The 19,297-nt window shown below is 33.6% G+C and overlaps 2 protein-coding genes across 3 annotated transcripts; one reads left to right on the top strand and one right to left on the bottom strand.

Moving 5' to 3' along the window:
* The first annotated feature begins 6,560 nt into the window (after positions 1 to 6,560).
* On the top strand, positions 6,561 to 10,533 carry LOC125071696 (Golgi SNAP receptor complex member 1). Its single transcript, XM_047682035.1, has 6 exons — positions 6,561 to 6,721; positions 6,933 to 7,108; positions 8,167 to 8,256; positions 8,910 to 9,055; positions 9,261 to 9,377; positions 10,164 to 10,533. The coding sequence occupies exons 1-6, from the start codon at positions 6,691 to 6,693 to the stop codon at positions 10,282 to 10,284; spliced, it is 681 nt and encodes a 226-aa protein (XP_047537991.1). The 5' UTR covers positions 6,561 to 6,690; the 3' UTR covers positions 10,285 to 10,533.
* A 3,770-nt stretch (positions 10,534 to 14,303) lies between these two features.
* Positions 14,304 to 18,406, bottom strand: LOC125071873 (zinc finger protein 28-like). 2 transcript variants are annotated; one of them, XM_047682292.1, is made up of 5 exons: positions 18,082 to 18,406; positions 17,855 to 18,001; positions 17,629 to 17,766; positions 16,855 to 16,956; positions 14,304 to 16,110 (listed from the first exon to the last, which is right to left on the bottom strand). In XM_047682292.1, the coding sequence occupies exons 1-5, from the start codon at positions 18,208 to 18,210 to the stop codon at positions 15,877 to 15,879; spliced, it is 750 nt and encodes a 249-aa protein (XP_047538248.1). In that variant the 5' UTR covers positions 18,211 to 18,406; the 3' UTR covers positions 14,304 to 15,876. The 2 variants fall into 2 exon arrangements, with proteins under 2 accessions (XP_047538248.1, XP_047538249.1); XM_047682293.1 differs by lacking the exon at positions 17,629 to 17,766.
* Between the last annotated feature and the right edge of the window lie 891 nt (positions 18,407 to 19,297).

Genomic DNA, 19,297 nt, shown 5'->3' with positions numbered 1-19,297 from the left:
ATAAGGAATTTGATTTTATTACTCTCGTGAAAATAAAAAAATATATTTCTTAGTTTAGAAACTTAGAACATTATTTGGTTGAATTATGTTTTTAACATATATTTGTAGTACTTATGTCTATCTATTTACAAGAGATTCCAAATAAGTTTAGTGCTAGTACTAGCTAGGTTGTTAATTTTAATGGAAAATAAAGCTATTCAATCTGCGACATAGGCGAACCGAGATGCTAGTGTTTGAATGACAAATTTAGCCAATCACAATGTGTTTTCATGTTTTTGTTTTTAAATCTAGCCAATCACAACAAGTTTTCATTTTCTTGTTTTCCTTGTAAATGCGTCTCGTGCTCGCCGGTGAGGAAAACCAGCGTTGCAGAACTATCGATAGTTTGAGTATCGATAGTTGACCTCGAAAACAATTCAGGATATCGATAGTATTATCGATACTATCGCTATCACCTTAACTATCGATAGTCTATCAATAGTGGACTATTAATATGCAACGCTAAGGAAAACATCGTTATGTATGCTTGTTTCAAACGAAATTCTGCCATTGACATCCACCAACCCGCATTACAGGAGAGTGATGACATATTCTTATCAAGGGAAGCGCCTACAATTTACATTTTCAGGCGTTTACTTCACTTCTACATACATCGACCCTTCGTATAAAGCGACACGTCGAAATAAGCAAGATAAAATCAAACATACACTGCTGTTGTACTCAATCAATACGTTTATCAAGTATCAATTATTTTAAATGATAAATATATTTACATTTAGAAAATATGTGTCGTCAATGCGAATATGTATAAAAAAACGTGGTCTATTTACGTCTAAATACATATTAGATCTAACATCTCGTACAACCAGTCGTGTCAGAATTAACTCGAAGATTTATCTATGAAAAAAATAATAATAAAAAAAGTAATCACCTCAGAAGCTCTCGCAATTAAATATTGAATTAAAAATATATTATAAATATAAAGTTGATCAGAATTTTATTTATCTTTATTTATACCTTAAATTCCAAGTTTTAGATAACATATCGCCTTATACGCAGTGGCTGTCGATATACACGAATACTTAACACACGAAACACTTGGCAGCCTAGTCTATACTGCCAAAACTATAATAAATATGAAATTTACAGCGCTCTTCGATATAATTATGTGTATATAATTATATATTACAATTGGATAATATTATTATAGCCATTGAAGGCCACTACGGTTCCAATAAATATATTTAAAGCTCATATTAAAAAAATAATAATAATTGAGGCATATTTTTACGTACAATATTATAATTTGGTAGAAAGCTTGGAGTACTTAATATTGTTAAAAATATTCATAGATAAGGCATCGGTATCGTATTACACGGAATTCTATCAATCGTATCGCATTGATGGCAACATTCAGTAATCTACGATTAATTCGAATTATGTACTTTTTTATTTTTAAACTGTATTTGCATTCGAAGGAATTTACTTCGGAATCACGGTTGACACTGTTTGAGAAATCGAAACTACACTAATTAAGATTATAAAAAATAGATAACAAATATTTAAGTATTAAATCACTTCTAAAAATTATATATAAAACTATTTAATAAACATTTATAAACTAAAATTAGTTGAATGAATAATAATTTAAAATAGTTATTAATATATTGTATCGGATCTAATATTTTTACCGTTTGTATCGTAATAAAATTTTCTGTTACGGCTACGTGTAGCGGCGGCCGTTAACCTGCTCGGGCGGTCCGTTACTGATTGATACATTGTGACTCCACGAGGGTGAACTGTAATTAAAGTCAGGCTCATAGTAGAATTCTATACAAGATTTTTTGGTACGGTCCAACTTATTAGATTTTCTGCTGTTAAACAGCGTTGTATGTACTGTGACTGACTCACTAAAATTCAGAATTTGTGAGGGAGGTTAAAGTGAGATATTTTAGACCCCTATTCTGACGTCGCTTTAGCGAAGCAGATAATTGTTGATATTCCTCAGTGCCTAAGTTTAGGTATGGCCGCTTTATATAACATTAATTTGGATGTCTACCTTTTTACTAAAATATATTTTAAAATGCTGCGGTTTTGTACTTGTGCCCCAAAAATATCGAGAAAAAAAATTAATAATTATCTCTCAGCGTACAATAGAGTATCACAAAATTCCATGTGCTTAATTTGTATTTATAATAATTTATCTCGTATCCAGCATTGAACGAAACCACAAAATATACCATCTGCGTATCCATCAATCATTGGAGTAGCGTGATGGAATATGCTCTAAAAATTTATGATCTTAATCATATACTTTGCCCAGCCGAGATGAGCCGAGATTTGAGCCGAGATGGCCCAGTGGTTAGAACGCGTGCATCTTAATCGATGATTTCGGGTTCAAACCCAGGCAGGCACCACTGAAAATTAATGTGCTTAATTTGTGTTCCTAATTCATCTTGTGCTCGGCGGTGAAGGAAAACATCGTGAGGAAACCTGCATGTGTCTAATTTCAACGAAATTCTGCCACATGTGTATTCCGCCAACCCGCATTGGAGCAGCGTGGTGGAATATGCTCCAAACTTTCTCCTCAAAGGGAGAGGAGGCCTTTATCCCAGCAGTGGGACATTTACGGGCTGCTAACCATATACTTTGGCCAAGACTACGTTTTTAGAGAGGGCCGCGACCAACACGCGTATAGGAGACGAATGAGTATTTACTTCAGAATTATTATATATACCAATATATCTATATAATTATATTTGTAACAAAAATGCCCCCAATTCAATTATTGAGACTCGCGACTGAAACAAATTGCTCGTTAATTAAGGCCCTCCCCTCCTTTGTCGCCCCTGAGCCTTCGGATCCTTAAATCTGGCCCAGCATGTGGCGATTATAATTTGCGGAGTACCTTCCACTTATCGATTGGCATTTGTCGCCTTGACTACAAAATCCTAAACACAGTGTCTGGCAAAACTACGTTAATATACATATATAACAGAATCTACTCACGATGTGCACTTAACAATTTTATAATATTATCATCATTATTCTCCAACAGAAAATACCTTAATCATTACACGTTATAAATTCGTTTAAAAACATTTTGAAAAAGAAAGAATAAATTAATTTTTTCGACTCACCGTTGACACGTGCGTTTTCATAACTAAAAAGAAACTTACTAACGCTTCTACGAATTGTTAATAGTTATATCGCTGTAAAGCTTTATATTGTTGTAAAGCAGGTACTCGTGTTCAATAACAAGAAATCATCATCTTGACAAATGTATAATAATTTAAAAAGTTTAAGTGTAACAAAAGAGCACTTACTATTTTAAATCAACTAAAAAGTTTTTATATTTTTTTTTTTCAAATAATTATTAAAAATTATAGCAATAGTAATTTTATTATTAATTCATTCGGAATTTTAATAAAATTAAATATTTAAAAATTGTTAAAAAACATCTAAATATGGTGGTTAGTTTACTTTTTTTATATAAAATTGGAGTATTGTGTTTTACTATTTTCCTGTGAGTCATTAAGTTTATTACCTAGTATTGTTTATCTTTCGGTGCCTGAAACTGAGAATCTTATCAAGCAGAGCTTTCATGAAGGAGGTAGGAAGTTAGTATAACAATAATACGCTATTTTGTATGTAACCTTTAGATGTTATTTATTATTTGTATATTTGATAAAAAAGGAATACAGACACACAAATGGGCCACCTGATGGTGGTCACCATCCCCACATAAGCTGACACTGTAAGAAATATTAACCACTCCTTACATATTCAACGCGCCATCAACCATGGGTACTGAGATATTGTATCCCAAGTGCCCGTAGTTACAGACTCACCCTTTTAAGCGAAACAGAGCATTAATACATAATGCGGTTTTTCAGTTGATATCACTACATCAAAGTCGCTTCCCACTGTCTGTCTGTCTCTATGTATACTTAGATCTTTAACACTACGAAACGGATTTTGATGCCGTTTATTTGTAATTGATAAGAGAAATTCAAGGGGAAGGTTTATATGTATAATACATGCACAATAAAGTAGAGAAACACTGATAATTTTAAAAGTTTCTAATGTGATGTCGTAAACACACTTTTTTGCGCTCATTTCCAAACACTGGCTGAATTCTAGGAGATAATCAAAATAATGTACTACAATACTGTACACTTAAAAAGATCTACAAAAAAGTCCGCGATGGTTTATGTCTATCTCTTAGGGATAGTCCACAATGACCATTTCATATCCTTTACTTTTTATGAGAAATAAAGGCTTATTTACGACGCCATTTTAAGCAATACAGCATTAATCCTTATCCAATATATCAATATGGCCCTGAACTGACTGAAAAAGTTGAGAACGTTGTATATAAAGCCATTCGGTAGTATATTTAATATGGGTAATATTTACTCAGACGGGGTTAAAATGTCACTCAAGTCAAACCAATGTCGTATATATTTAAATATTGCACGATTTTGTACTGTGGTTTGTTTGTTTGTTCAGGGAACGACTTTACAGTAGCTGTAACAAACATAATTTTCTATTTTTTAAATGTTGGAAAAGAGTAACTGTACTAGTACTGAGTTTCTTGCCGGTTCTTCTCGGTAGAATCTACATTCCAAACCGGTGGCAACTTCACTTAATATTGTGTTGTAAAATGATGAATTTAAAGTATATTTTGATTTGATTTAATACAAACAAGAAACGAAATTATATTAAAGACATTTTTTTAAAATAAATAAATAATTTAAATGTTGCCTACCATTTCTAAAAATAAATTAAACGAATTATTCACTATAAATATGTTATAATGTTTAAATACGAGTTTAGTATGCGGGCGTTTAAACTGTTACGTAACTTTTACTTAGAGAGGTATGTATGCAATATTTATATTGGTCTAACAAATTATATTATTCAAAATCAGTTTGTAAAAAGTTCTCTTATCTTAAAGGATAATACTTGGGGCACACTGTTTCCGCGCCTCGTGAGGTTTTCCTACACCGATGAGAACAAGACAAACTATACAGATAACTAAACTTATATTTCAATAGCTTTAAGCTCTCGATTTTCCTCTAACGTATTAATTAACATATTCTATCCAGCAGCATCCACAAGGTTAATATTAATTTTAGTGATATAATTAATTTGTATTATGTATGTCAGAAATAAAAAAGACTTCTTATATTTATGTTGTTTACTTTTCCCCGCGTCAAAAAAACACACCACACAGTCCAAAAACTTTCTAAGTTTAGTGTAAGTATCTTTATTAAAATAATACTATTTAGTGAGAGTGAATAGTGAGAATATCGATTAAGTAACATAATAATAATAAAAAATATTTATAAAATTAAACAAAGCATTACTAATTAAACAGTATAAATTATATTGACTCAAGCATTAATAAATATCGATTTAAAAAAAAAAAACGTTATTTTGCAAGCATGTCGATGTTAACGTAATATGTGTAAATAAACATTCAAACCCGCAGCTTCGACATTGAAGATTTCAATGTGTGTAGATAACAAACTCAGTTAATTTCTAAATTTAGTTAAAAAATATTATTCTTTAATATGAAACCAAATTAAAGAATTATTAATATAAATTCTAATGCTAAAATATGAAACCTTTCTCAAACAAAATACACCGCTTTTTACACTTCGAAAAAGCTTTCAACTTTTAGAAACCCTTGGGAATGAGTATGTTGATAGATTTTCTTTATAATCATCAAGTTATAACCAGATATTTCGTTAGTTACTACACTGACCTAACAACAGTGACTTCCGTTGAAATCTCCATCGTCTTAAACGTATAGACTTCTAATATTCAATTTATCTTGCTTGATGTACCTTCAAAAACTTACTTTTTTAGCATTATTTCACAAAAATCAATAGAGTTTCATATTTATCTGTTTTTTTTGCGTCGTCGTCGTCGTCGGCCAATCGTCCTGCATTGCTGGATATAGATCTTTCTCAAGCTGTTAATCAAGAGACTTTGCTGCTATTACTGAACCGTTTTCTCAGATATTTATATTATTCGGTTACCCTCACGATAACCTAGATTCCAGAATATAAGTGTGGTGGTCTTATTCTAACTATAATGTTAAGATTATTCCACATAATGCTATTTGATTGGCCATAATATTATAAGTTAATTTTGTTATTTATCAAAATGGCTGTACAAATGATTTATCAATCCAGTGACTTATTTGATCCAATAACAATTTAATTTTAGTATATAGTTGCTTCCCTCGTAAATTTATTTTAAAGATAATTATTAACTGCTAAATCTAACAAAGTCAGCTTTCAACATTTTAAATATGTCTATAGCAGTATTGATAAACAAATAACTTTAAATTAATAAAAAATAGAATTAATCTGCATAATTTTGTGTACCTTATCGCGTAGGATGTTTTTTTATTAATCGAAATGTTTAATAATTCAGTTAATTAGCAAAGATCAGCGTAATGGCAACTCTGACTAGTTGTCACTGTCTTTTCTAATGTGATAACGTCACTTTGACAATGTCAAAGTACTTTCAGGACATTACTTTGAGCCGTTCTTTGACTTACGCTTATTATCTATTTAGTTCTTTGTGAATAATTGTAAACAAGGTATCAATACCTCGTTAGCTAAATCAAAAACAACAGTAAATAATCGTTTTAATATATATTTACATTGAAAAATGGCTACTATGGCAGGCTCGACATGGGAAGGTGACTAATATCTTAATTTTACGCCGGCTAGAAAGTCCGATCTGTAAACCTAATTTGTGACGTTGCATTTTATCCCATAAACTTGTTATCAATTATGCTAGAAGTCGTAATATCAATAAATAAAATACAATATATTTATACTATGAATAATACAAATAAGTTATAAATCTTAAGATTCTATTTGTTATTAGTAACTTAACTCTTGTTTTAGATGTGAGGAAACAAGCTCGCTTGCTAGAAAACGATATAGATGTTAAGTTAGTGGCGTTTAGTAAACTTGGAATGAGTTCAACATCTTCCAGCCTTAGTCCTGAGACTGCTCCGCTTATTAACAGTGATGATATGTTCGATACCATGTCCATGGAACTGCAGCAGCTTTTGAATAAGGTATTATAGCATAGTTAAAAAAATTATAACTATAAGATTAGGCACCTATGTTGAACCTGAGACAAAATCTATGTGTATGACATATGTCAAGGAATTTTTAAAGAAAAAATATAGAATCTTAATACAATTCTAGTTATAAATCTTGTAAGAAAAAAATGATAAAAATCGTGATACAATCTTTGGTCTTTAGAAAAGAATAATGCTACCTTTTCTAAAATCTAAAGTAGAAGTGTTGATATAACATACATTTAAATGATACAAGCAAGTGCAATTATTAAATTACATATCTTATTTAAATATAAGTGCACTTCCACTGCACAAACTCAAATTACTTTTTTCAACTTAGTTCTTTAGCCACAGATGATTTAAAGTTGTGCAATGAGCTATTAGCATAATCATCTATAAGTGCTTAATTTTTATATGATATTTTAAAATCCTAAACTCTTATTAGGATTTAAAATTTTTGCTCTATACTTTTGTTTGATTAAATTATATTACATCTGTGGACATTGTTACACCATCAATGTGAGAAAAAGCATATAATCTAACATTAGCTGTCTTGCTCTTTCCTCTTTAATATCTACTTACTGGTACAATAACTGACCTACCTCATTTTTTATTGTACCTCTATTGGGTCTACATAACTATTCCCCACATAAAACATAATATAATACAGACAGCAATACATAGTATGTGTTCTGTTTGAAGGGCAAGTGATCCCGCAGTGTATTTACAGGCACAAAAACTATAATATCTTAGTTGCCAAAGTTGGTTTGGCCAATGCACCGTTAGCAGTGTAACGGTAGCTCAATACCATCAGCTTTGCTTGTTTCAAAAGATGGTTTTTATCAACACAAAGCGATTATCAAGCAATGTAATAAATAAAAAAATATTTAGCACACCACAATACAGAAAAAGTTTAACAATGTTTAAAAACACAAAACATTGTCTTGAACAAAATAAGATATATTTGATGACAGGAACCATAGTCTTAACTAGTAATAGCATTAGAATCAAAACAACCTCCATATTGTCATTACATATATTTTTAATTTCAGTTATCAAGTATAAACGACAGAATGGCAGACTTGGCCCCGAGTGGAACAGCTACATTACACACTATCAAGAGACACAGAGAAATTCTTATGGTATTAACACAGTAACATAAGCAGCCTGTAAATTTCCCACTGCTGGGCTAAGGCCTCGTCTTCCTCTGAGGAAAAGGTTTGGAGCATAATCCACCACGCTGCTCCAATGCGGTTTGGTGGAATACACATGTGGCAGAATTTCTTTGAAATTAGATACATGCAGGTTTCCTTACGATGTTTTCCTTCACCGTCGAGCACGAGATGAATTATAAACACAAATTTAGCATATGAAAATTCAGTGGTGCTTGCCTGGGCTTGAACCCGACATCATCCGTTAAGATGCACGCGTTCTAACCACTGGGCCATCTCGGCTCCTATTTTAACACAGTATTAAATTTTAAATGTGTTTGTATTCTGTGTACCATTCTTAGTAACCTGTGCTAGCATTATGTTTGGTCTTGAACAAACTTTATCTTTAACAGCGGAACATTTTAACATCATAATGTTTCTTGTTCTACACAACCAGATGCTTTAGAGTTTAGCTTTAGACCAATAGCAAAATACGAAAATAGATTTCTGTGACTTTTCCAAAACTTGTATAAAAAAGGGATCATATCAGAGCATGACCCATCAAAGAGTGAACATTTTACCTCGGCCTGTGACTTCGAAAGACACCGACGAACGATTTGAAACGTCCTTGAACACCACGCCAGGACTACCAGCAAGAGTTCGAGAAGACGTCGGTGCGCGTGTCGGCGCGGCGCGAGCGCGAGGAGCTGCTGCGCGGCGCCAGCCCGCCGCCCGCCCACGGCCTCAGCCGCCGCGACCAGTACTCCAAGGAGGCCGCCCATCTGCACAGGTACTCCCGGGACTCCTCACGCTATTGAGTCCCCTATGTAACTCCACGCTCCGCGTTCATTTTATGTATTTTGCAGCGAGCCGTATTTATCAATGTTTTTTTTTTAAGATAATCTTTACCTGTATTCCTTGCTGAAGCTATAATTTCATTGGCTGATTTAAATAATTTCGCCTGGTGAATGACGTACCGACTTTGTTCCTTTCAGTTCGCACATTCTGGTGGACGAGCAAATCAACATAGCGATGGAGGCGCGCGAACACCTCACGTCGCAGCGACAGGCGTTCAAGAGGATGCAGACGAGGTTTAACGACATCACAAATAGGTACGTAATATTGTATCTCAACACCAATGGCGCCGAATTGTTACTTAAACATATATATTAATAGGATGTGTGTTCCTTTTTATTGTAGGCGGTGGTGTTGTATTATTGATATTTAATTGGTGGTAGGGCTTCGTGTAAATATTTTGGTAGGTAGCCACTCATCTACCACTACACAGGAATACTTAGTATTATTGTGTTCCGATTTGAAAGCTAAGCCTGTGTATCTATTGGCACAAGGGACATAACATTTTTTAGTTTCCAGGGCTTGTGGCGAATAGGAAGAATGTCCTTAGGCGGATGATTCAGGTCTATTTGGCCGAGTATCGTCGAGTTGATGACTGAAAGACAATTGCATGAGGCGGAGATGAGAATGGTGAGAGGAATGTGTGGTGTTACGCGAATGGACAGAGTAAGGAATGAGTACATAAGAGGAAGTTTGAAAGTGGCACCGGCACCGAGAAGCTATCTGGAAACCGGCTGTCTTGGTATGGGCATGTTATGCGGAGGAATGAGGACCATGTTGTGAGAAAGGCTTTGAGAATGGATGTCGATGGATATAGAGGTAGCGGACGACCCAAGAAACGATGGATGGATTGTGTGAAAGACGATATGGTTAGAAATAATGTTACAGTTTGTGAGATGACGTCCGACAGAGAAGTATGGAAGAAGAAGACATGTCGGGTCGGCGCAACCCCAAGTAAAATTGGGATAAGGGCAGGAGGATGATGATCGTCCAACATGAAATGATAAGAAACAAGTCGTTAATACAGCGCACGTGTGTTCCAGGTTCCCGATGTTGAACAGCCTCATATACAGAATAAACGCCCGCAAGCGACGAGACTCGCTCATCATCGGTATCGTGGTCGCCGTTTGTACCTTCCTCCTACTTCTGTATGCATTCCATTGAATATACATACACACATAACATATTTTGTGGAAATATAAGTATCACTCTCTAACGTTTTCTATCCCCAAGTCCCGCTAGTCCGAACTCGATAGGGATGTTGTATGGACCCGTCTGACCGAAATAAGTCCGTACTACGGTACTCCTGCTGACACAGAGTTTAGTATTTAACAGAGGCGGCAAGAAAATATCTATCGTGATCTCGATCGTTGCATCAACCTATTTATTTTATTTTAAACACAGCACTGTATTTATAAATAAATTAATGATTTGCATTTTTACAATTTACGTTCCATAAAAAAGGCAAAACTTACTTTCCAAATGCCAAAAACACACGAAAAACACGGATCAATTGTATTCGCGTAAACCGGATGTCTGTCGCGTATGATATATATTATGACGTAAAATATCGTAAACGTTGAGTTTTACGTATTTCAAGGTCACGGCTCGACACGAGCGCCGGCGCGCCGTGCGGCGTCTCGCTCGCACGCGTGGGGAGGCGCGCCCAACCATACGAGATGGAAATAAGCTACTTTGACATTTCATTAACGCAATATCATTGTGAATTATCTATGGTATTTATTATGGATTCGTAGAAAAATTGAGATCTAGTTCCATGCCCGTATGATAGATTTGGATTTCGATTTCAAACCTATCTGCTGCTACATATATAGTTTCGAAACATACTTATATTTTCACTGAATCTAAGATAAACATTTTTGTATATTGTTGAAGTCTTTAAAATCCTCACGTTGTACTCATAAAATTTTCACGATATAATATTATCCCTTGTGTATTTTATTCGGGTTTGAACCGCGATGGCAGATGTGACGCTATCGAAACAACGAACTAAACTTCCCTGACCTATTTGTCTTTATAAATTGACACTTTAACGATTCCAATGTTAGTTTCATAATCTGACTGCCATCATAAAGTTGGAAAAAAACAGTTTGTATGATTGTACAGTGGTGCTGTCACATATTTATTGCGGATTGATATCAAAACAAGAAAACACAAAGCCCTACCTACCTACCACTTGGTGGTAGGGCTTTGTGCAAACCCCTCTGGGTAGGTACCACCCACTCATCAGATATTCTACCGCCAAACAGCAGTACTCAGTATAATATGGTTGTGTTCCGGTTAGAAGGGTGAGTGAGCCAGTATAATCACAGGCACAAGGGACATAACATCTTAGTTCCTAAGGTTGGTGGCGCATAGGTGATGTAAGGAATGGTTAATATTTCTTACAGCGCCTTTGTCTATGGGCGGTGGTGACCACTTACCATCAGGTGGCCCATATGCTCGGCCGCCAACCAATGCCATAAAAAAAAGTCATATTATGGACGTATGCAGTAGCATAATACTGCAACATTCATCAATCCGCAACAAATATTTGATAACAACGTGCTACGCTCTAACCGTGATAGCAGCAAAGATCACTGTCAGCTTTCTATAAGACGGCCTTATTCATTGCTCGTTTCTCGTATAAATCTCTTTTTTTTTAATTATGACAAAAACACAGCACACACTCACAAGGGCGCACACTCACACAACGTTGCCGATGACTGTATATCTAGTTAGTACAGTCATCGAGAATCTTTTCGATTTTGAACGAGATGGAAAAATATTGTTGTCTTCCTTTAGAGTTTACCTTATTTATTTCGGATGTTTTCACTCATCTTGGCTCACTAGTTTTTTTTTTTTTTAATGCGAATTTTTTCCACGTATATTTTGAAATTAAACTAGACCAGTTCTTGGAGCCAAATGGAAACAAGTGCCGCTGAATTTTCATTCGTTTAAGTTGTACATATTTATAATATCGTATGTGCGTCGTACACCTCGGTACCTACCCAGGCTATTAACCACTCATCAGATATTCTATCTTGCTGACTTAGCATGAGCAATAATTTTGTCGTGATCCGATTTTAAGACTAAGTGAGCCAGTACAACTACGGAAATTACATCTTAGTGCCCAAGGTTGGTTGCGCATTGTCGATGTAAGGATTGGTTATCTATGTCTTTGAGCAGTGTTGACCACTTTACATCATATAATATAAATAAAAATACTCGGTGAAGGAAATACACCGACATTGGAGGAGCGTAATGAAATATGCTACACAACTAATCAGACGAGGCCGTTGCAAAGCAGTGGGATACACCCAGGCTGTTACTAATTCCGAGACAATCATATCGAAGTTAAAGAGTACTCCCAATTAATTCTTAGTTTAAATTAATTATTGCCGTTTTCTACAAATATAAATGGAGCAATAATATAAAACGCCAAATTCAGAGTCTTGTGAATTAATATCAATTCATCGTTTATTTATTATTTAATATATTGTAATTTTCATTTGGAAATTTCATGTGTTAAGGGTTAATTTATGTAAATCAAAAACGTTATCTAAGTGAGGCCGGAATGTCTTATAACAATGATTACAGTATGATTATTTGCGGTATGTTAATTTAATTGTAAAGTTAATTGTTGTAGAGTAAATTATCTTTTGGAAAACAAACATACGCAAGCGTTTTATTTTAAAATTATGACTTTTAAATGTACATGTAGCTTAACAATTTCAATTGTCATATTTTATAATAAATAATATCGTCTCTTGGCTCAGATTATACCCAAAGGGTTGACTATAGTGAAGCGATAAAAGCAAATACAAATTAATACTTTTAACGTATTCATAAATCACTCGTTTCGAAGTACCAGAAATTTCGCTTTGATTGTGTATCCGATTATGTTACTTCACTAAAATGTTCCCCGCGCTCCCATTAACTTTTGTTATATAATCTGAGTATCCAGGAGTCAATAAGTAGTTATCTGTAACGCGTTGTTTTAAGAAATATTGTAAATATTACTATTTTACCCGTGTATAAAAATAAATTATTTTACATTATTTTGTTGTTTTTTGTAGACCATTCCACTAGTCGAACAAAATTCTCGCACCTCATTGGTCGATGCGCCCATAGGCATAAGACAAAGCTGCAATGTAAACCAATGAGGGCGCAGGAATGTCACGTGCGTTAACCAATGGACGCACAAGCTCTCTTTGGGAGCTCGCTTCGTGGACTTTTTAAATGGCCTTATAAGCAAAACATGTGGACCTGAACCAGGTAGCTAATTGCAAATACCATTGAGTTTCCGATGTTCGTTTGTAATTCGGTGATGCAGAAAAACATGCATATACACTCACCAGCAGTGCCTACATAGTTTATTGAGATTTTTAGTGGTAGGGCTTTGTGCAAGCCCGTCTGGGTAGGTACCACCCACTCATCAGATATTCTACCGCGTACTCGGTATTGTTGTGTTCCGGTTTGAAGGGTGAGTGAGCCAGTGTAACTACAGGCATAAGGGACGTAACATCTTAGTTCCCAAGGTGGCGCATTGGTGATGTAAGGAATGGTTAATATTTCTTACAGCGCCATTGTCTATGGGCGATAGTGACCACTTACCATCAGGTGACCTATTTGATCGTCCGCCTATCGAAATCATAAAAAATAAGTTATCCCTAAATTCTAAATAAATTAGTGAATTATGCAATTTGACATACACGCGAACCTACAGTATTGGACGTAGTACACCGAACATACTCCCGTCTCGGTCGGCAATATAACCAACGGTTCCAAAGCGCTGCGATAACACGTGCGTAGAAACGTGTATTGAATAAACGACAATAATATTCTCGAATCGAAAAGAAAATCAATGAAAATTGTAAGCTTAAGTTAATAAATCAACATCATCAAATAACTTTTTAGTTAACAATAATAGCAAGCAGAGTATATGCCTATAAGTAACAGTGCAGGGACATTTGGCATAATGGAAGTTTAAAAAGGTAGATCTTACGAAAACTGTGAGAATGAGAAAGGTAATAAAAATATTTAATTCGCTGTGCATTTTATTAAGCCAGTTATATAAAAACACACACATATATATATATGCTTTTTCCCTCCGTGTACCGAGCACCGACAAAACACCTTTTATTATACGCATAAAATTACGTAAACATGCATGGGTGGCGTTGCCTTTAAACAAATTAAAAGAAAATTATAATAAATATTCAGTCGAAGTGAGTATTTTATATAAATACTAAAAATATAAAAGAACAAAGACATTTTGCAGATACGAAGTCAAATTGAAACAAAAATATTTATGAAGCAACGATTCCTTGATTTATTAAAAGTGGTAACACAATAAATACTTATTTAAAATAACACATAGAAACAGAGATAATGCTGCCATTATTTAATATTAAAAAAAAAAAAAATTAACGCGCGACATCCATTAATAATTACAGCGTGAACTTATATACATCCGTCAAATCCGTATCTTAGTTTTAATTTTATATTCAAAATAGATAACAATATTTTACAGTGACAGCAAGAACGTTAAATCTATACATATAATAATATTGGAGTTTATGTTTGTAATAAATAACCGCTTTTGACTAAATGACATGGTATACCATAATAACATTTTTTACAATTTTTGTGTCCGTCAATATAACAATAAAGTCACGCTGCATGTCGTCATGTCCAATTAAGGTCCAGCACCGCGCGCGGCCCTCGCGCCTCCAACGACAGTCCTATTTTATAAATAATACTTGATTCAGTTACCTCCGGTTCGGAGAGGAATACATCTGCCCTTAGAAACCAATAATACATATACAATACACTACCAGTGGAAACTAGAATACTTCGCATAGTTTCGTATTAAATGGTAACTCGAATTAGAATATTTTGTTTTATCATTATCGACATATCTTCGCACACTATTTAATTTTTTAATGAGATCTATTTTGTTCGTACAAATATTCTGGCAATCAAATATATGTTTTTATATTATAATTTTTGAAGAATGCCTTGTTAGGTATAAGAACTCCTTGACATGAATTGAACAGTGGCTTACCTATTAAGGAGCAAGTGATTCATCAGACCCCCTTAAGGTGACGGCTTTAGGAGCTTACGCTGGTTCTTTTCTAGCATATTTCTGTACTAAGTAATTCTGGTGTACATTGGAGTATTTATAATCGAAAAATAACAACTAACGATTCGTTTAACACGGCGTTAGTCCGATGAATAGTGCGAGGTGTGTTACATAACTCATTGAAAATATTTTACAAAAGTACGAATATCGTATTGTTTGGGCAAATCGTAATAAAGATGTAGCCTGAAAATAACATGCAGGAGATCCGTTTTATTACGCTAGATACATCAACAGTCACACATTTCACTTAACAATAGTTCCTAAATTAACTTTAATGAGACGTCATTTATATTCCAACAGCAGGAGGAGTGAAGATAAACAAACCTTGGATGTATATATTCCATGCGATTCGCTAATAGCGGTGCTATGTTATTCACTTTCAAAGTGTTCTTGATTAATATACATATATTTATTTATCGTTACAACACTATCACACTTAATTTCACTTCCAATTCCTATAGCAACTTCGCCAACAAAACGCCATGTTTCATCCATTAAATACTACAGATTAAAACATGTGTCAATTCAAGGTCAAAGATGTTTATTTATCTCAACTGTTCCTGCCATTGAAATAGACTACAGAGCAAAAAACTTCCCTCTAAGGATTATTAGGTATGCACAGTTTCCTTATGAGTTTTTAACGTTCCTCGCTGAGCAAAACTCTTGTCACACTTATCACACTGGTACGGCTTCTCTCCGGTGTGAGTTCGAATATGTTTCTCCAAGTCACCTTTCGTAGCAAATTTTTTAGTACACAAGTTCAGAGGACATGCGTAATTTTTATTGTGAAGGCGATTGTGTAAGTAGAGCTTTTTCCATTTGTTAAATTTTTTTGAACATATCTGAAAAGACACAACGAATTATTTTAATTTTGGGTGCAGGTCCAAAAAACCGATTCCACCGCCTGCCAATGAATTCCGATTTCCGAAGGAAATGAATATGCTAATTTCGTGTTTATTCATGTCGAGCTGAAGATTCTTATTATTCTTAATTTTAGTAAATTTTTATATTATATTTTATCGGTATGTATTTATTTATTTATATGTTCAGTTGTATGTGTGTTACTTGTTTTATAGTTATATGTGTATTATTATATTTTATATGCAATAAATGATTTAACAAAGTTATTGTACCCCTTCCCAAATTAGTTTTTTACAACCAGTTCTCTGTCCAAAGGTTACCTGGAAGAGAGCACTGTTTCAGCGAAAAGGCCGGCCTAGCATTACGTATTGGTGCAATAAAGCATAAATAAATAAATATTTCATATTAAATATTAAATATTTCATTACATATTTTAAAAACATAGGTAAAATTTTTATAAATGTACGACGCGTAAATGATCCTTCCTTTACGTCGTAATGTCGTAGATAGATATTTCTACCAGACTTTACAAATACAACTTACTACCCGCAATTAAATGTTATTTTATTTCAATGGTCATTGTTCTACAACTGTTATATTAAGGATTATACATTTTAGGTATATTAAATTTACGACATTGTTATGAAGGCCTTAAAAAATTAACCGTTTATTTAATTCAGTGCTTACAGAAAGAAAAAAAAAATTAAAGTATTCAATTAACTTACATTACATTTATACTCTCTGTTGCCATCTTCACATTTAAAATCCTTTATACTAACTCGATTCTGAGAGCTGTCAGCCTGTTGTTCAGTCTTCGTTATTGATTCCTAAAAATATAATTATTGAAAAAAAAAATTAATTAGTATTTGCAGCCTCATCCGCATGTGAGGTCCATTAAGGTACCTTGGTTTGCACATTAAAAGTTTGGATAAAAGTAAGAAAGCTATAATACTTTATAGCTTTAAAAAAAAACAATTAAAAATGGAAAATGGGCCTAGTTTTCTAATTTATTTACTTAGATATTAGACAAACAAAAAACAATCAGAAAAATAGTCTCTCAGATAATATTTATAAATATAATATAAATATTTTGGTAAAATATGATAATTCTTCTATAAAAAATTTAATGAAACATCTATGTACTTTTCTGTTGATTAATCTAGAAGGAATCAGTAATTTGATATTATATTGTATGAGCAATAGTGACTCCTATCCATCAGGTAACTCATTGCTGTCTACATACTCTGCCATTCAAAGACAATACTTTGTATTGTAGTGTTCTGTTTTGTACGGTGATTGTCAGTAACTACAGACACAAGGGACCTAACATCTTAGTTTCCAAGATAGGTGGAACATTGACAATGTAAGGGATGATTGATATTTCTTAAGCTGCTAATGCCTGTGGTGACTACCTATATTAAATAAAAAATGGCCCATTTGCCACCTTGTAATACAATATAGGAAAAAAGACATTCACATGATACATGTGTAAAGTATACCTCAGTGACTGAAGATTCAAATAAATCTTTCCGAACGGATATAAATTTCTCAATGACAAGGTTCCGCTCTGGGCTTAAACTTTTGTCTCTTTCGAAATGAGTGCTTTCAACAGTTTTAACCGAATCCTCTGGGCAAGCCTTGATGGATAAATTATAAAACATTAAACCAATATCAAATGTATGAGACAATTATAAGACAAGTTTAATAAAGTTTGTTAATACAAACCTTAGAAGTATCACCTTCTACACAACAGAAAAGTGATTTTAAATGTATGTCATTCTTTTTAGCTATGATACGTAATTCAGTCGCTCTATCTATGATCTCTAAGCACTTAGCACAGATCTTCTGCGGCAAACTATCAACTAGTGACACCTAAAAATATTAAATGTATTGTAAAAATCTAAGCATTGCATCGCCTGATTATAAATAATTCTAATCATATCAATAAATACTTTTACTCCGATACATCGGTAAATGTTATCTTGTAATTCGTTTCTGTCAAATATATCACAGTGGCCATTTTCATCCAAGCATAATCTACATATTTCGTAGAATTTTGTACTCGTCTTTTGTTGCTCCATAATTCTTGTATTGAGTACTATTTGTGACAAGACGAAACAGCCTTTCTATATGGTTTTTAAATGTTAATAAATGTGAATAACCTAATTTTTAAATCCTATGTTCAAACAAAGTAATTTGAATGCTGATTATTTTGAATATTGAAAATCTATGTTTCAAATAGTTTTATCTTAGTACTTAATTATTATCTAAACTTTGTTTTCGTAAAAAAATACAAAATACATGTACTTATGTACATGATTGTTGACGTGGTGTTGACAGCTGTCACTGTCAGTTAGTCAGCATTGATAATAGATACAAGCAACCGCAATATCTTTGTACAGTGTTACAATATGTTAAAATATGGAATAATTAAATATACTTATGTAAATAGAATAAATATCGTAATACTAAATTTATACAATAATTTTAAACATTTTCTTTTAATAGAAATAGGCGTTTACGCCTTGGTACTGCACTTGGTGGTAGGGCTTTATGCAATCTCGTCTGGGTAGGTATTCTCAATATTGCTGTATTCCAATTTGAAGGGTGAGTGAGACAGTGTAACAAGTACATAGGACACAACATCCTATTTTTCAAGGTTCGTGGTGTATTAGCGATGTAAGGGATGGTTAATATTTCTTACAAAACAAATATTTATAATTTATGGGCGTTAGTGACCACTTACCATTAGGTGGACCATTCGCATGTCTACCTACTTATTCTATCTTTGAAATTTGGACCAGTAGTTTTAGCGATATTGCAATATTACAAAATATTGTAAGATGCGAAGAACGTGGAGCTGTAAAATATATATGGAAGAAGCATGAACTGATTGTATTATTATTATTTTATTATCCATATGTAATTAAAACAAATTCAGTAATATGTAAACCAATGGAGTCGATATTATTGAATAATAAATAAAATGTAATTTAATATCGACGACATAGTGTCGTTAGGATTATGATAATGTATTGCATTGCAACTAAATGATAAAGACATTAACGAAAATCTATAATTGCAATCAATCAATCGGTAATCGGTATCAGGCGGAGCGATCTGCATTACCTACTTAGTGCTAATAATATATCTTGTCACATGCGCAAC

The sequence above is a fragment of the Vanessa atalanta genome, chromosome 20 (assembly GCF_905147765.1).
Source record: "Vanessa atalanta chromosome 20, ilVanAtal1.2, whole genome shotgun sequence".
Lineage (NCBI taxonomy): Eukaryota > Metazoa > Arthropoda > Insecta > Lepidoptera > Nymphalidae > Vanessa > Vanessa atalanta.
Note: the sequence above shows the minus strand (reverse complement) of the source record. Positions and strands in the feature narration are given on the sequence as shown.